This window comes from Oryza glaberrima, chromosome 5, assembly GCF_000147395.1.
Source record: "Oryza glaberrima chromosome 5, OglaRS2, whole genome shotgun sequence".
Taxonomy (NCBI): Eukaryota; Viridiplantae; Streptophyta; class Magnoliopsida; order Poales; family Poaceae; genus Oryza; species Oryza glaberrima.
This window is the reverse complement of record NC_068330.1, coordinates 4,319,044-4,338,582: the sequence shown is the minus strand read 5'-3', so window position 1 is coordinate 4,338,582 and position 19,539 is coordinate 4,319,044. Positions and strand designations below refer to the sequence as shown.

General features: G+C 43.9%; 1 protein-coding gene across 1 annotated transcript; it reads right to left on the bottom strand.

Moving 5' to 3' along the window:
* Window positions 1–2,992: 2,992 nt before the first annotated feature.
* LOC127773407 (protein ALP1-like) lies at window positions 2,993–11,521 on the bottom strand. The gene is made up of 3 exons (XM_052299469.1): window positions 10,226–11,521; window positions 3,167–3,211; window positions 2,993–3,064 (listed from the first exon to the last, which is right to left on the bottom strand). The coding sequence occupies exons 1-3, from the start codon at window positions 11,519–11,521 to the stop codon at window positions 2,993–2,995; spliced, it is 1,413 nt and encodes a 470-aa protein (XP_052155429.1).
* Window positions 11,522–19,539: the final 8,018 nt, after the last annotated feature.

Below are 19,539 nucleotides of genomic sequence, written 5' to 3'. Positions count from 1 at the left end.
CCTTTATCTCAATTTAATTAAAAACCCTGTTATGAATTATGGTCTAAGAAACCTTCCCATATTGCCCTTGAACCTAAACCAATGTAATTCTGATTCCATTGGAATTAATTATTAACCCATCCTTTGATCTTAAACCTATCCTTAATTCTCCTTCCAATATTCCACTATTCAAATTCCTCCTTTTGATCTGGCCGCCGAATTAATTTTTGTGGCTTGATACCTTCTTCGACACAAGAATAGTATTATTGCAAGTATTGCAATTAATTACTCTTGTGCTAACAAAATCCCAATTTATACCTCTCATCCAAAATCCTTCTCAATACATACGTATCTCCAAATTCAAATCCTTAGCAAAACCTAGTCATCCAAATTCCTTTGAATCAATTATTCAAATCTTTATGAAAATTAGACTTCCTCCTTTTTGACATTGGGCCGAATTCCCCTTTTCTCTTGCATGGCCCAAGCCGGCCCAGCTCCCCCTCCCAGCCAAACCGAATCTCTCCTCCTCCTCCTGGGCGCCGCCACCGTATCCATGGCGTCCACGCCACCGCTACTCCTGCTCACAGCTTTGCCGCCGCCGCCCACAGCTCTGTGCCACCGCCGTCGTCTTGCCGTCGACGCGAAGGAACCGCCGTCCGACGTCAGCGCCACCTCACATCACTGACGTCAGCACTGAGCCGAACCACCATCGCCGACCAATCAACGAACAAAGACGGCGCCGTAATCCTCTTTTCTACATCGCCGTCGCCATATCCTCCTTTGCCTCCTCTTCTGCGAACCGCCTCTCTCCGCCTATAAATACCCGGCGAAGTTCCGTTTCTTTCCCCCATCCAAGCTCATCGAGCTCTCTCTTCTCTCTCCACCATGACCGGCCGCCGCCACTGTCGGTCGATCTCCCTCACCGGAGCTCCCCTAGACAAATCCTTGCACCACCGGCTTCGCCTCCCTCCGAAAAGTCCATTTTTCCCATTTTCCCCTTCTCTCCCACCCCTTGGCAAGCCACCACCGCTACCATCCATGCCGGCCGGAAGTGAGCTCTTGTTGTCGCCGTTCCGGCCATGCCACCCTTCCTCTCTACCAGCCACCGCCCTCCCTAGGTGCGCCACACCCGGGAACACCACCCGCCGCCGGCGTCGCCGTCCCTCGTCCACTGGAGCACCGGCGTCCCTCTCTCCCTCTCCTCTCGTTTACTCGGCTGGAAAAGAAGGAAGAGGAAGAGACGGGAGGAAGAAGAAGAAATAATAAGAAAAGGAAAAAGACTGACAGGTAGGCCCCTGTACAGTATTATTTCACTTTTTCCTATTTAATTTGAATCCCATTCTTTAGAAGCCCATATCTCCTACACCGTAGATCCGATTCCAGTGAAACTTGGACCTAAATTCATCTAAATTCAAACTCTTCATTTTGATACCTAATTTGCTATTTTATAATTTTATTTGAATTTATTCAAATACCGTTTGAACTTATACTTGCCTTTTTAAATATTTTCTTTTATCCCAAAATACCCTTTTAGCCACTAAAAAGCCGCCGGTTGGAACTTTAAGCCTTCCATGGTGACGATCGCGATTTACTATCCCCGATGTCGAACCGTTGGTTGTAAAGTCCGGCAAAAACTAAACCTAGGGTCAAAGTGCTGCTCCTGATACCCTACGCCTTGACGCGTATAACGGTCAGAGCTTCACTATTCTCTCGGCCTCCATAGCACACCGCACAGTTAGCTTTCGGGCTCTGTGTGATCCTAGCCACTCCACCGCCACTCACAGTTGTCGAAGTAACACTTCCACTAAACTTGCACAAACCTTCCATCCCTCTAGCCGTTATATTGTCTGTTGACATCGGCTAGAGAAGATGCCAAGTCTAGTTGTCATGCTCTAACGATGACTAGCAAACACCCAAACCCTAGCCGATATTTATTTTGCCTCGATATCGGCCTAAACAACCGAAACCTTAATGAGCCTGCCATCCAAATCCTACACCCACTACAATATTACTTATCCGCCATATCTTAGCCACCTACTCTCCATCTACCCAGAACCTATACATAAAATATAGAACCTGGCCAATATATTGCCCTACTCCTCAATCGGCCTAAATATAACCAAACCCTAGGTATAATCCTACCCAAACTTACTATCAGCCAATACCAGTCACATATCTGCTCAGCCAGTTCAATTATCCACTGTACTCCCTGTCCACCAACCAAGCAAAGCCTACACATAAAATATAGGTGACCTTAGCCGCTTAATTCCCTCTCCACCCTAGCTGCCAACTCTTTAGAACCCACACATAAAATATCAGCCCAGTAATTCATATATCCTATAAAAGAGATAGGCTATACCCTAAACCCTAGCCCTCCTAATCGTTTATCTCTTTCTTGCTATTTTATGGCTTTTATTGAATTTGGTTCTTCCTCTTCTTTAGTAGAGTCTATTATATATGGATGGCAACCTATGATATTTCGAGCATCGGATAATCAGGTTGCCTATCTCGGATTTATTTGCGTTGGAGCAAGGCAAGTTATTATTCTTCCCCTTTGAGCATAATGATCCTATATTCTTATATCTCTATTCTATGCATTAGTCATACATGATTTTGAATGCATAACCTGAATATAGCAAACCAGATATGCTAGCTTTGCTTAGCCCTGCCTAGTTAGTTTGCATAAAAAAATATAATGAACTTAGATTGGGACAGTAAGTATGTCACGCCAAATTTCCAGACTATTTGTGTATTAAATCCCTGTCCAGGACCAGCCAGGGTACACAAAACGACAAGTAATATATAGTTCCAAACATAAATAAAGCGTAAAATACTTACAGAAGAGGCACTTAGTCCTCACACCGAAAAGCTTGATGCAATAGAAGTAACTCCAGCAGCAAGTTTGTTGAAGTCAGAGTCAGTGGATCACTTCAGGACAACAAGCTACAAGCTGAGTCAGAGCACCTCGCTCTGGTCAGATTCTGGTTAGCCAAGGTCAGATGATGGATGTGTCCTATGTTGATGCAGCAATCACAGAGTCCGATGCAACAGATGCAACGATTGTGTCTCCAACAACAGGTACAAGCTTAGATGCAAGCCGGAATCAGGATCAGAGCCAAAGCCAGTTTGTTTTCCAAGAGCAAGCACCCGCAACCTCGGACAGTAGACCACCAAGCCCTCAGCAGACCAGCACAGCTAAGCCACCACCAATCCCAGAAATAACAAGTGCTACCTACAGTGGTTATAGTTTATACAAGCAGTTCTTGCAAGGTATTCGACCATTCATGGAAGACGTACGACAGGTCACTTTTCAGAAGGTTGTTCAATGGCAAGGCGTCAGCGTCATCACATCAACAGCTTTGTTTGCGACACCCCAAGTACTCAAGTTGCTCAGTTCCAACGTGGAGTCGGTCAGTTCAGTTTTGAGAAATCAACTATGCAACTCTAGCCAGAAGCAGGACAATCATGCCAGCAGTTAGAACTGATGGGAAAGTTAGTCAAGAGCTAGTATGTTCATGAGCTAGATGAGAGTCACTTTTGTGTGGAATTTCCTATCGTCAGCTAAGGGTTAAGTTTCAGGTCTTGCCGGGATGAAAGTGCACTGTCATTGCTTCATTTTGATTGACTGGTCAAGTTTTCAATTTTCAAAGTCAGGGCTCTTCGTAATTCGAGAAGTGTTGGTGATTTTTTTCAAGAACAACAGTTCCATTGTTCCCAGTCAGGCGAAAGTAAGACTACTCACTGTAAGGGGGGTTGGTCCTAGAGATGAGTTTTGGTTTACCTCGTCATCATTTTACTTGAAGGTTCAACCTAGTGCAGCAATCTGGGTAGTACTTAAAGGAGTCAGTTGCAAGCCACTAGCAGAGTCACCCAATCTCAAGTCGTTAGGTTCAATTCTGAGGTACACCGGTGAGGCCAGGTCAATAGCTTAGCTTTGAGAAGCAGCATCGGGGACCGTTGTAGTCCAGACAGAAGACAAGTCAAGCAGGTTTCCTAGAATTACTCGTCATTCGGGTCAGGATCAGTTCAAGCGGACATAGGGTCATTGAGTTACAAATGCCAGATGCAAGTTTCATCCTCTTATAGCCAGCATGGTGAATTGTCAGGTTACCAAAATTGTCGGCATCAACAGTTCAGTCCAAGATAAGTAAGTTCCTTAAGCATCCGCAGTTCTGGGCTGGGTCAGTTTAAGCAGAACCAATCGGTCCAGTCTTGGCAAAGCAAAGGAACAGAAAAGCTGAATCCATCAGTTCAGTCGTGCAGGTTTGGACCATCAAGCAATCAGTCAGTTGAATCAGAAAGAGGCAGCATGTGTCAGCAGATCAGTCAGACCGCCCGCCAGCACCAGCTTTCTTTCTAGCCATCCCAAAATCTCGGGACGGGATTCCTGTAAGGGGGGTAGATTTGTAACGCCCTGATTTTCGGTCGGGATTAAAAATCATTAAATAATGCATTTTCTAGAAATTAAATAAAAGTTAAATCAATTTAATCAAGTGAAATAATGGGAGAATCAAAATTTTCCTTTAAAAATCATTGGCCGGAAATATTTTGTAATATTCTCTGTGCCCTAATATACCCTCTGAAATTTCCCGTGAATTTTCGGAGCTCAAGAAATATCTTAAATAGCACAAAGTTCATTTAATCAATTTAAAATAAAGTGAAAACAAATTAATCCCTCCCCTTCTCCCTTTGGGCTCGGCCCAATCCCCTTCCTTCCTCCTTTCCCCTCCTTCCCAGGCCAGCCTCCTTCTCCTCTCTTGGGCCGTCGGGCCGTTTGCCCACTCCCTCGCAAAAGTCTGCTTCTCTCTTCTCTCGCCAACAAGTGGGACCGTGGGGTCCACTCGTCAGCTTCTCCCCCTACCTCCATCCGGCCGGCTGCAACCGCCATGGCCGCCGGTTTCACCCCACGACGCCGCGCTTTCCGCGCTCCACCCCGCCCCGCGAGAGCGTGGACTCGATCCCCACTTCCTCCTCCCCCATTTTCCCCACTCCTCCCCGCAAAATCAGCGCCGAACTGCCGCCAACCTCCCCACGTCGGCGCCCCACGTCGCCGGTCAGTTCCCGCCTCTCTTGGTCCCGACTTCCACCTCCCGAGCCTATATAAAGCCTTCCCGGAGCTCCCTCTTCCCTTTACCCCAAACCCCTGGGCCCGTCGTGCCCTCTACCGAGCTCCCCACGCTACCCCCATCTCCGCGGCTCTCCGGCGACCTTCGGCCGCCCGCCACCACCGCTCTAGCCGCACCGGCGCTGTGCCGCTGGCACCATCGGCATCACCGTGCCAAGCTCCACCCCGGCATCCACTCCGTTCTCCCCTTCCACCCCCGCAGCGCCATTTCCACCGTCGACCCGAGCTTTACCACCGCTACCACCTCCGGCCGCCTCTAGCCGCCATCCCCAACCACCTCAAGCCGCGCCACCGCCTCTGTTAGATCCACCACCGCGAGGGCAAGCCCAACCGCCTATCCCTTTTTCCCCTCCACCACCAGAACCACCTCCCCACCACGCCACCCTACCGGCCACCTTTTTCTGCCTCCGGTTGCCGTTCGCCATCACCCCGGCTGCCGCCGTGACGCGCCGGCCGCATCGCCTCCCTCGCCGCGTCACGCTCTTCCCCGACCGCCGCTCGGCCGACACCTTCCACTGCCGGGAGCCCCTCCGTGTTGTCGACCCGATGAGCACCGCCGTCTCCCTCCGCCGGCCGCTCCCTCCGTCGCCGCGCCTCTCGGTGAGCCGCCTCCCTCCTCCTTCTCCCCTTCGCCGGCCGCCTCCCGTGCCAGTGCTGCGTTGCGGCGCCGCCGCCGCCGACTGTCCGGCCGTCTGCCGCCGCTGTCTTGCCCAGCGGGCTGGCGAGCCAGCCCCCCCTGCCGCTTTAGGGGCGCTCCCCGTGGACCACCCCGTGGTCCCGGTCCATGGTGCACCGCCCTTCCCCTTTGGCTGACGCGTGGGGCCTGCCTTTGGTGGACTCGGTCCACACCTGCCCCTCGTTGACGCAATAATCCTTGTTTTCTTGTGGTAAAATAAATAATATTTGCGCAATAATTCGGTAATTATTCTAGAAATTCATTTAATGGCTCAAAACTTCTAAAATTCATATCTAATTCATTCGAACTCCGAATTGAGCCATTCAACTTGCAAAATTCATCTAAAATTAAGATCTACATGTTTGTTTACTTTTCATGTACTGTTTTCTTGGTGTTTATTAGAGTTTTTCCTTGTTTTGCGTGCCAGCGTGTAGAATCCGTCGTTTCGGAAGTCCTCAGTCGCGAGGAAAAGAGTTCGGAAGATCAAAGTGAAGAAGCAAGGCAAGTCACACATTCCCCTTGAGCATGTTGATCCCAATTTACAAATGTTTTACCGTTTGCTAATAAATATGCATGTTTTGCTAATTACATGGGATCCGGGTATTACCTATCTGCTCGCTTGTGCCATGTTTACTTGATATCTGTCCTTTGTCAACATTGGGTAATAAATCGACTAGCTCATGTTACTTATGTGACCTAGCTAGAACTATATGCTTAGCCATGCTTAATTACCACTAGCTCAGTTGATGGGATAATTACAGTATTAGACCTTTTTAGTATCAGAATGAGCTGCGTGCTCGAGACATCTGGCCATGCTTCATGGCCGTAATCATCCAACTAAAATGCGACTGAATGGTGGGCTGTGGGTGCATGGTTTTGCTAGTTGTGCCCATGGCGATTAAGGACCGGTTCGCGGGAAACCCTGGAAGAATTTATCGTGCTTACCACAAGCCAGCGTGGGCAACGGCTGGGCTTGTAGTGTAGCTTTCCTCTAACCGACGTACCCAGGCAAGGGTGGGCGTGATGGAGTTGGGTCGGCGGGGTGTCCTGTTGATCGGCTTCCGGATTCACCGCGGCACGAGAGGGGGGCTGCCCGTTGCCTGCTGGGGACGGGGACGAACCCTGAGGTGTGGTGCGATCGGTTAGAGGGGATTATCCGAAGGGTCCTGTCACGGCCTCTTTCCGGTATATCGTGGGGTTGTCTTGTGGGTACAGTTGTACACTTCTGATCAGAGTAAAACTATTCGAATAGCCGTGCCCGCAGTTAAGTGCGGTCGACCAGATTCACCACGATTAGTCTCACACTTAATAAATGGACTCAATGCACTGTAGTTCAGGTGGGTTGGTTGGGCCTGTTCAACGTGGTGTAGCGTTGATCAGTGGAGATTTAATATTACCTTAATTACTCTACTGTTTTACTGTTTTGCTCAATAAAATGTTTTACAACCGCCTTTATGCAAATAGCCACAAACCGTCCTTGTGTTCCCCTTGCACGTCTGCATCGTTGGTGTGGCTTGCTGAGTACTGTGGTTGTACTCAGCCTTGCTATTATTCCCCCTTTTCAGAAGTGTAGTGCTTCTGAGCTGAAGACAAAGTTAGAAGACCAAGGCTCAGACCCCAGTTGAGTTTTGCCTGTGGAGTGGAGCTGAAGCCCCGCTAGGATCGTCTTTTCCGCTGCTGCTGCTTTCTTTTCGGTGTGAGGACTAATTGCCTCTTCTGTAAGTATTTTACACTTTATTTACGTTTGGAACTGTATCTTACTTGTCCTTTTGTGTACCCTGGCTGGTCCTGGATAGGGATTTAATATACAAAATAGTCTGGAAAATTGGGCTAAATTTCTGGGCGTGACAACATAGGAATTGGTTGATTTCCGGGTGGCTAGTACTGTCTCAGTTGATATAGTTGCTACCAAGTACTTATGTCAAACGAACGAGTACGACCGCAATTCTAGAATGGGGATAGACCTTGCAAAGTAAGTTATCTAGCAAAGGTGGTACCTTTGTACAGTGGTTCTATTTTTAAGTCCTCGCGCAGGAGGCAAATTTATGCCCGAGAAGGGCAATTGTGATATTTACCGAGGCGCGGATAAATATATGAGATTTATTGATGTCGCGACTTGTTTGTGAACCCTAATTGCGATGACATGGTGTCATACAATCAGTTCTCTTTAAAGACCTCGGGAACGCCAGAACTCCTCTCGCTGCTGATAATATTATGTTCAGAGCGCATGGGGACTCAAGTTCATGGAACATGTACCACTAATGTTAGTAACCGAAAAGCTTTGCCATGACTAAGCTAATGAATATTGGCATGTCATGGATTGCGGGTAAAGCGTACATTTACTGCAGTAAAGTGAAAATGAATCTATTTGAATAGCCGTGCTCATGGATTTGAGTATCGGGACTCATATGGTATTTGGTTAGAAACATAATTCCAGATTTTATTAAATATTGTTGCATTACAAACATTATAGACTTTCTACTTCTACATTCTCAGCCTTTCTGCAAGTAAACCTAGCTCTACTCATATATTACTATTTCATGCATTCATTATTGAATATAATAACTTGTTGAGTACATTGTACTCACCCTTGCTTCAACCCCTTTTTCAGAGTCAATTTGATGTTCTTGCCGAAGCTGAGAGTTCAATCATATAAGTTAGTCTCATTCTAATTTAGTTTTCAAGTATAGATTAGATAGATGGTTTAAGCTTATAGCAAAACATTAGAGTTGGCTCATCCTATAGCTTCTACTGTAATAGTTAGCCACAAACTTGTAAATATCCTATTATTTTATATAAAGAAATCTCCTTTGGAGCCTTGATCAAATATATGCAATTAAGATCCAGATTGTTGAACCTGTATCAATCTACTGATCCAGGGCTTGATACAGTCTAAACATGTCGGTTACCGAATCGTTAGTTTCGGGACCCGACATATGTCCATTGGATGGGGTGAACTGTGCAGTTATGGAGGGCGGGCTGTTACAAATGGTATGAGAGCCGACTCTCGTGGATGTGCGTATGGGTCAGTGTGCGGGCATTTGGCACATGGTGGAAGTGGGTTCTGTGTGAGGCACATGGCGTGGCATATGGCGCCAGCATTGCACGTACGGATGCACACTAAGAGGGGGTGTGTTTCTGGACATTTGCCTATATACTTGTGCGGCTATATGTGGGTAGGTTGGACCGATGGAAACGTCGGGTCCTTTGAGGAGGGTGTATATGTCATCCTAGCACAATTATAGGATGAGGCTTTTGTGACCCATAAGAGTTGTGTGTGCATATTTAGTACCATATTGCTAATTTAGTAAGGGTGGAACCAACTTATATTTTCTTTTGTACCAGTAGTGATGAGTCCGTCCATTATTGTTGGGTTTTTAAATAAACCAGCACTGATATTCTAGGTTTTTTTAGGACACACGTGAGTTGGGAGTGGGCTCAAAACCCTTATCGATGCCGGGTTTAGTCTAATCGACACTGATAGGGGTGGCTATGATGGCTATTCTGTAGTACACTAGTACATAAACACCCTTAGGTGCCGGTTGGAAACTAGCCGTAGGTGCCGCTGAATGATTAATCCTATATGTACATGCGACGGCCAAAATTGCAGTGTAGCCAAATGATTAATCCTATATATACATGCGGGATGAAGAAACACGTGGATGAATACAAAACTCATAATTTCAATATTGGGCAGAAGAACAACCGTGAGTTAATGAAGTTAAAATATCGATCATGTAATCAATAATTTTAGTCAATAAAAAATCATGACACTTTGATCAAATCCATCGATTGGGCTAGGGTTGAAAAGTGTGGAAGGAACGGGCTTTCGGCCCAAAACCAAGGAATAATTATAATTAACATTTTTAATTATAGTGTATAGCAATCTTATGTTTTAATTTGTTGCTAAGCTCCTAATAGTTGTACCATTAGAAGAAATGCTTTTACTCGTTGTAACGCTCGTGTATTTTTTCTAAGTTAACTTTAAATGAATACTATGACATAAACTCTGAAGTTGTTACCAGGTTCAAAATTCCGGAATAATACTTTCAAAAAGTCATGAATTTAGGCCCGTCCTATATGAAACTATTTCGCTCGAAATTTTCAGGAATGTTTTTTTTGTGAATTTAGCAAAAGTAGTTTTTCAAATTTAACAAAACTTGTTCAAAATTCAAATTATTCTGAAATTTCCACAATTAGTGAAATTTCGGTTCAAGCAGAGTCTCCAGATATAGAAAGCTCCAAACAGAAAAATCTGAACCTAGCTTGGTCGTTATCAGCTTATAACCGCCAGTAATGGTAGCTAGTAGTAGCAGCTACAAAAAGAAGCATTGCCGACGTGATGAAGACCGTACGTGCGCGATCCTGTGATCTCTCACCTCTTCGGCGGCGGCGGAGCGCACTGTATTGCCGCCGCCGGCGACCACTCCGTCGTCTACGACTACGAGCTCGTCGTGTAGGAGGTCGGCGTCGAGCTCCTCGCCGCTGCGCTCGCAGAGGTTGTGCAGCACGCAGCAGGCGGCCAGCATGTTGGCTAGCTCCGGCAGCTTCACCTCGGCGCGCCGCAGGCACTGCCACCGCGCCCTGAGCCGGCGGAACGCGCCCACCGCCGCCGCGCGCGCGTCGGCCACCTGCGCATTGAGCCTGTCCTGCGCCCACGTCTGGTTAGTCTGCGTGCATGGCACCAGCATCCAGCTCGTCAGCGGGTAGCTCGCGCCGCCGACGAGCCACAGCGGCTGTTGCCACCCGAGCTTGTCGTGGCCGAGCAGAAGCCCAGCCTCGCACCGGGCGTACAGCGCCGACTTCTCGAGGACGGCGGCGTCGGAGAGCGAGCCGGGGTGGCCGATGCAGACGTCGGTGAAGGCGCCGTCGGCGTCCACGACGGCCTGCATGGCGACGGAGTAGGTGGCCTTGTTGTTCCGGTCGGTGAGGCGGTGGTCGTAGTACTCGCCGGCGTGCTCCCTGGGCGCGACGATGCGGAAGTGCTCGGTGTGCACGGCGCCGACGACTCCGGGGATCCCAGACAAGGCCTGGAACCTGGACGCAGCGGCGGCGTGGGAGTCCGGCCATCGGACAACCCTGGTGAGGAGGACGATGGTGATTGCGGCGCAGACCTGGACGATGATGTTGTGGCAGGTGGAGATGCCGAGGCCAAAGCGGCGGGACACCTCGCGGAGTGGGTCGCCGGTGGCGAGGCGCCAGAGGCAGACGGCGACGCGCTGGGGCACGGGGATGGCAGCGCGCAGCGTGGTGTCCTCCTTGGCGACGGCGGCGGCAAGGTCGTCGCAGAGCTTGTCGAACACCGCGCGCGGCATGCGGAAGGCTCGCCGGAAGTCCGCCTCCGGGCAAGCCGCCGGGTCCCTCATGCGGTCCCACCACTCCGTGCTACGCTCCCGCACCCACACCCGCCGGCTACCTCGCCTTTCCGCCGTCGGCTCATTCCCCTCGCCGCCGCCGCTGCCATCGCGGTTGGACGGCGAGGTCGAATTCGTTGGCGCCTTCTTCCTCCTCTTAGACGACCGGGACACGACACACATGGCCTCGCCGTCGTCGGCCTGGAAACTCCGCTTCCCTCCGCCTGACACCACCTCCGCCGGCGCCGGCGGCTGGTCAGCAGGAAAGTCGCCGTCCATGAGGGGGAAGTCGTCAGCGGCGAGCATGGATGTGTACTCAAAATCGGCATCGTCGGGGATTTCAAAGAGAGGAGTGGAGAAGGGCTCGAGCTCGAGGAAGGCGTTCATGGCGATGGGACATAACTCAACATTCAACAACGAGTGATTGTGTTTGCAAATGGACAGCGGATGATCAGGCCTTTATATATACGTATGGGACTGTATAAACTGAGGCAGAATCCAAGAGGGAGGGAGTTGTTGGGTTATCCTTTTTTATTTGTATGTTATCTAAATGGTTATGAATTTTTTTTAAAAAAATTAATAAGATAGATTAATATACGATAGACCACTCCATAAATATGCAAGTTAAAATTTAACTCCTACAAGTTAAAAGGAATTAAACTATGACTAGTTAACATATATTTACAACAAATTTGTTATTTCGTTTCAACTTGTTGAAGTTAAATTTAGCTTTGTATGTTTGTGAATTGATTTATCACATACTCCCTCTGTCCCATAATATAAGAGATTTTGGAGGGATGTGACAGGATGTGACACTTCCTAGGACTATGGATCCGGACAGCCTGTCCCATGTGCCTCCCATCGCCGACGCAATTGATGTCATAGAGAGCTGGCGCAATGAAGGTGGAGAAGCTGAAGGGGAGGAGGGAGATGGAGTGGTAAGGAAAAGGAAGGAGGAGAGAGGGAGCCAAGAGAAGCCAGAGGGTTACACTACTACAAAACCCCTCATAGGTATTGGTTCATAGGTAAATCCGGCACCTATGAACTTATTTCCACCTCCGTGTGATGGGAAAAAAAATAAAACCGGCACCTATAGGACTATAGGTGCCAGTTCTAAAGAAAAAACCGGTAGCAATATTATAGTTACTGGTTTTTTTAAAAGAACCGTCATATATAATATATTATAGGTATCAGTTAATTAAAAATTGACAACTGTAATATAGTATAGATGCCGATTTTTTTAAAGAACCAGCACCCATACAAAACCGAGCCAACTGCTCAGTACAAATTCCAGATCAAGCCTCCGACCAATCGGCCCTTCTCTTATCCTCCGACCCCCTCTCCATCCCCTTATCCACTTTTCCGCCTTCCTCTCAAGCTCGCGGCGCCAGCTAGCTTTCGATCCAGCAACGCGGAGCTAGCGGCGGCTGTCGTTAGGGCAGTAGAGAGGGGGGGGGGAGGCTCGATCAATATGACAGTGGTTTTGGAGTGCAACACCGCTGTTGACGACGCCACCGAATAGAGAGCCCCTCTCTTTCTCTCAAGTCGTCCTCCTCTCCATCCGCCACCCCTCCTCCTCCTCTCCACCCGCCCCCCTCCTCCTCTCCATCCGGTGACGGTGGCGGTGGTGGACAAGGCCGGCGCGAAGAACGAGGTGACAGATAGCTAAATGGTGAGTTGTATGGAAAATTTTTCTGTATAAGAGTTTCTTAATTAATAAATCAAAAAAGATTTATTTTTTTAAGTTAATCTTAGTTAGTCATATTCTAATAGATGTCCTCGTTTTCCATGCCAATATTATATCAGTTGATTCTACACTCTTGGGCACGTACAGCCTTCATCATCTCCAGTCCTCTCCCATAGGAACTGAACCAAGAGAGCACTACAAGACGGAGCACCTGGAGGCAGCAGTCCTGAGAGAACCCATGCTGTGATGTGTTTTAGAATTATTCACCAAAAAATATGTTGACATCATATCATACTCATCCATAAGAGTAAATTTAGAAACTAGCCTGCACCTATGCTAATATATAAACAGTCGCAGAACCAATGGCCTCATTATATATGTATGGACGAATAAGAGTATTTCCCAGTGGCCGAACACTTTTTACAAGCATCAATGGCATTCGACAATGAAGCTAAGCTCCGTGGTGTACAAGCACTATACTCTCGTGGATCACCTGTTGTAACTCTTTGTTAGAAATATATAATGCAAAATGTCATGAGCACAAATATATGCATATTGTGAGCATCAACCGAATTTTACAGATCAGAAGTTTAATAAACATGCCGCCGGATCAGCAAAAGTTGGCAGAGAGACATGCATTAACATTTATACCTTTTTGCATACAAACTAATTTTCTTTTCTTAAGTATCTGTGGTGAATGTGCATGCTGCAAGAGGTGCGACAATGCCTCGTACAAACCAATATTTTGTGGACAGTGATTGAGTAATTTTCAAGGAGGCAATATTGGAATTGTTCCCCTATGAGATCTCCCTACTTGTGATAAGGAGTACAAAATGAAAGAAGGTAATCTTTCACAAGGACCAACTTGTATTTGTAACATGTTGTTAAACAGTAGTTATAATCTTACAATCAACTTTCTTTTCCTAAAAAAAGAGTAAATTTCATAAAATACTCCAAATTTTTGGAGTGGAAGACAAATTTAAATATCCAATTCTTTTTGGCAAGCAGGCTAAATGGATGTTTGAAGAGTCAGATTTGAAAATACTTTTACAGATGCTCTAAGGAACGTAGGAGGTGTATCTATGCGACATATCTCAATCATGTTTTCCAAGCTTTCACTATGGTAGGAATAAGATCTACACGGTTTTCTTAAGTAACCTCCCGCAAAAATCATCATTTTAATGGGCGGGTTCTTACAAAACTTCATAGAAAATAGGGTGATTTTTAGAAACAGTTATGGTAATGGAAGGCCTATAAAAATTAACTTTTATCTTGAAAATTGGAGTACTACTAAAAAATAAAAGGAATTGCAACTATTTCATATGAAGTTGGATGACAACAAACTTTATATGTAAATTTTATCTCTCGACGAGATCTACAATTTTATAGTTGACTTTTTTTTTCATTCGGGATCACTTAGGGGCTTAAATATCCATTACAAGGTCCCATATCTATTTTTAAAATGAATATTTTAGTTTTCGAAATGACCTAGTACAAAGACATGTTCTAGATCCAAATTGTAGAGCTCGACAATGATGACAAGATCTAGAACTTTGCGTGGTTGAATGTTTTTCTATTTCAGATTGTTTATGTGCCAAAATATTTATTGCGAGCTCTGGTATCTGGTTTCACAGATGGTTCTTTATGAAGTCCAAGCTTTGAAAATTTATTGGAAATTCATATTAGATTCGATTGAGGTAAATCAAAGTTTTCTGAGATCCTTATAATATTTTCTTTAATATGACTTAGTAAATGATTAGGTCAATTTTTTAAGTATTTTTATTCAGTAGTGTCAACATACATAAAAATCATTTTTTTCGATGTTTCTCTTAAGAAACTGTCCTAACATAAAAAAATGACAACCTTTCATATAAATACCAATAATGATAAATTTTATATGAAAATTGTAGTTCTCAATGAGCTAGCTTTGTAGTCGAACTGGTTTCATGTTGGATCGTTTAGGGCCCCAAATGTTCGTTACAAGCTCTCAGATGTATTTTAGAAAATTCTTGAGTTTGAGTTTTTCAAACGAGCTCGGATTGCGATATCCTTTGTATGATAGAAGATTTACAAGTTTGTAGTAGATGACCTTTTCATTTGTTGTCATTAAGAGCTCAAAATATGTGTTACAAGAGTGTTTTAGAGAGTTCATGTTAACAAAATAGCATCTATTACATAATTATAAACTGATTCATAGGTGGGATAATAAAGATGTTGCGCGAGGAGTGGGAGGTCCGGGTTCAAATCCTATATACCGCATGGACACATTTTTCAGCTTAATGTTTGCAACTAAGAAAAATCAAAAATTGTATTTTCGCAGGCATCTCTGATCCTCTCCCGTAGGAACTGAAGCAAGAGCGTGCCACAAAGATCTTGAAGGAGCACTGCAAGCAACAGTGGTGAGAACCCACGCTATATATGATACTATTTCAGTAAATTATTGATAAGATATGTTGCCAACATGTCCAGCCATAGACAATCAGCATTAATGACTAGTGATCCAATTGGAATTCGTTCCTCTCCCACTTGTGATAAGGAATAGTACTTGTGAAAGGAAAAATGGAAGAAGGTAATCGTTCGCAAGGACCAACTTGTTTTTTAACCTTTTGTTAAACACTATAGTTGGGAGAATTATTGCTCTGTAACGGTCCCCCGATCGAACAACAAATATCGGGCTCTCCTCCTCCTACATATATTTCTTTCTTTTTTTCACTCTGTAATGTGTATGTCCTATGGACTTCCAATCTCACTGCTTAAGTAGTACCAGTATAGGTGTACCGTGTACAAGTAATCACAAGCTCATATTGTACAGCACAACTTTTCTAATGAGCTTTAAACGGATTTTTCTTTTAAACTATTTATCCAATTTACGATCCGATTACACTGTTATATTTGTTACAATTAAATCTTTTAAATAAGATCTAATATGATTATATTTGGATAAAAATATACATATGTTCCAGTTGTCCAAATTTAATGTTTCACATATGAGAAATTTGTGTTCCAACTAGAATTCCACTTTGTTGCATATTTTATGCTTTTGTGTTACAATGGATTTTTTATTAATTAATGTGTCATGGTATTATTTAGATGTTTTAGTGAATATTATTTTTACGTTTCACTTGGTCATTTGCAAATGTTGCATAAAGTGTTATTTACATGTTTTTGCAAATATTTCCGTAATGTTCCAGTAGTTACAACTTGAGTTTCATTGTATAATATACGTATGTTTCAATTAGAAATATAATCACATACATATATTTTTATCCGAAATATAGTCTTATGATATTTCACTGTAAAGATTTAGTTGTAACAAATACAATGATATAATCAGTAATCGATTGGATGAGTAACTTAGGAGATAAAATGGTTTAAAATTTTTGAAAAGGTTGTTTAGGGTGAGGAGAGAGAAACGAGGGGAGATATAGCTTCATGCATGCGTAGGCTAGTCATATGTACCACATGCATAGGGTAGTGATATGAATATATGGAATAAGCAACTCAATCGTACATGTGAATAGATGTTGTTTGTACTGATATTTAGCGTTTTGCATCAGGGCCCCGATCCGTAGTTCTCTCCCAGTAGTTGTACTTTCATAAGTCGTAATCAACTTTCTTTTCCATAAAAGAAAACTGTAAATTTTATAGAGAAAATCTCTTGTATACCCCTGGAAATTTAGCTAATTCCTTCTATACCCCTGAATTTTGCTTACTTCCTTGTATACCCATAAAATTTGATTTTGATTCCTTCCATACCTCTCCCGTCAGTTGACCGTTAGTTAACCGTCTAGTTTCTATAAAAATGACCGTTTTACCCTTTGGATGAACATAGAAATTTATGAATTGCATTATTAAAAATGTAAAAGCTTCTCGCATGAGACTATTATAGTTATGAGTTTGTTGTGCGATGCATTATTTATCCCAAAAAATATTTTTATTTAATGAAATAAAAAATATGTATTTATTTTTTTATAAAAAGTCATAAAAAATGAGGAGCATTCATAGGACCAATGTTCACAATAATTTTTTTATGAATGCTACCGATCAAAAAAAATCCTTGTCCTATTAAAATTTCAAATATAAATTTCAATATATTACATTTGTTTTATTTCCAAAATTTATATCAAAAATTTCTGCACTAGTTATTTAGTTTCATTAGTTTCATAAAATGCACATACGATGCACTCAGACTAAATTTTCAATCGTTTTTTAATCTTACATTCAAATCTAAAGCATCAAGGGCAAAAAAAAGATATTTGTAACCAAACGTAATAGTGAAATGATGAAAAATGTAACAGTAGGAGCCTGGAAGCGATCAAGTTAAAATTTCAGAGGTATAGATGGGATCGGGTAAATTTCAGGGGTACGAAAGAAATTGAGTGAGTTTTCAGGGGTACAGAGGGAATTTACTCAATTTTATACCATATTTAGAGATAAATGTAACAGGGAGCTCGCATCAATTTTTAATATGCTCTTTCACTTAATTAACACTATGATTACAAGTATTGTCCCTAACCGTGATGTTAAATTAATGAAGAAAAAACATATTGTTACTCCCTCCATCCCATATTAGTTGGTGTTATACGTTATATAGCATAGATTAAGTTATGAAAAAAAATTCCATTCTATCCTTATTAAATGATGTATGTGTGTAGCTGTGGGAGAATGGTTGAGGGTATAAAAAAGAGAAATTTGAATTAAAAGCGATTGATTGGATAAGTATATTGTGATAACTATTTTGGGATAAAGTTTGAATCATAGAGAGATAAATAATTTAGGATGGAGATAGTACATTAGTTTCTACATATCGTGTATTCTGAAATTTAGTCCCAAAAAAAATTGTGAAATAACCTCTACTACAACATGTGTTTCTTTTAGACTAACATGTGCCACATGAAAGCAACAATTCCACTATTCAGCTACAATATTACGAATTACCTCCCGAACTATTAGACAGTACGAATTACCCCCGAACCACAAAACCAGACGTTTTAAGCCTCAAACTATTGGTACTGGACAAATTACCCCCTATTCTATCTAGAGCGATTTTGATCCTACGTGACATATACATGGCGTCAACGTGTCAATCCATTCAGAAAAGGAATAAAAAACCATGGACCACACTTGTCATATACCTCAACTCTCTCTCTCTCTCTTCTCTCTGTCGGCTCTTGGCGCTAGGGGAAGAGGCGGGCACGGCGGGTGGCAGGCACTGACAAAATTGGGGCGGTAGCTATATCTACCAGATCGGGAGACTCTCCCTAGTGTCTGTTAACGTTACCGTGTGTTCAGTTTGACAGTAGGTAAATTACGGAGCGTAAAATATAAGCACTAGGTAACGCTGTAAACTTACCGGGTGTCCTGCCCTTGAACACTGTAACAAGGAAGGTTACTGGTGTACCTCTGGTACACTAGGGAACATCAAACGGCATCCATCCTCCAACAGTACGTTGACTGGAGGATTAACGGTGAGAGCAGTTTTACCGAGTCTAATCAAATGAAAGACACTCGGGGTACTATAGTAACATAAATGTATAATCAACTTGTGGCCCCACAAGCTGCCATTTAATAATGTTGAAATGTTTTATTAATTTACCAAATATTTACTTAGCGTTTCTCTTTTTGTAAAAATAAAAAAATAGATAGAAATTCCAAAAAAAGAAAAGACATGGGAAAAATGGGGGAATAAAAAAGATATCATAGGAAAAATACATGGGAAAATAAAAAAAATAGGATGGCAATGGAAAAATATGAGAACAATTAGGTGGGTTAGTCGGGCCATGTTACGCCGGCTCATAGGATAAAGTGTTGGCCCAAACATGACACGATAAACAGGTCATGCCAGAATAAACCCATTGACCGGCCCTGCATGCCGTGCATGGGCAGTCAATAGTGCAGCCATACCTGAGATGGCACGCTTTAGCCATTCAGATGCCGACGCATAATCGACCTATGTGTCCCAAGAGACAACGAGGATCAACACGCCAAGCTTACATCCTCCTGATCCATCAGAGTTCCTCGACGACAGCACGAAGACCCTCGTGTTGTGAATTGATTAGAGCGTCATGAAGTTGTGATCGATGCGCATGCAAACAAGCTGTGCCCTGAGGTTGTTGATGGCAACGATGAGCACCTCCAATCCCATGGCCGCATGCCTTACATCAAACATGTGCGCCGTGATTTCGAGAGCCTCTCCCTAATCCTCTCCTACACCCGACAACGCAGTTTATCAAAAAGAAGTCATCAGGGCACCCCGTGGTGCTCAATGAGCTAGCCATTGCGACCGATGATGGCAATTTGTGATATCAGGAGTGATGGCAAGATTTGGAAGTGCCCCGAACAACAAGTTCCGGCCGATGTCGAGGCGAAAGGAATTAATTTCTCATAGGAAGGACTATATAATTTGATTTGGGTAAGACTAGATTTACTACATATAATTAAGAAAAGCCGACAATATTTTCAAGGATCTATCTATATAACACTCGACAGATTTTTTTTTATAAAATCACACAGATTTTTCTGACCACCAAACGGCCAACTTGCTAGCCAAATTAAAAAGCAACGCGTACAGTCTAGATTAAGGCATGTTAATCCAAGCCACAAAACTAACTATTGTCAGCACATATACTAAAGGCTTTTTTTAAAAAAATTACACCCTACTTACACTATACTTACATTTGTAATTACAGTGTAATTATAGTGTATCTAATATATAATT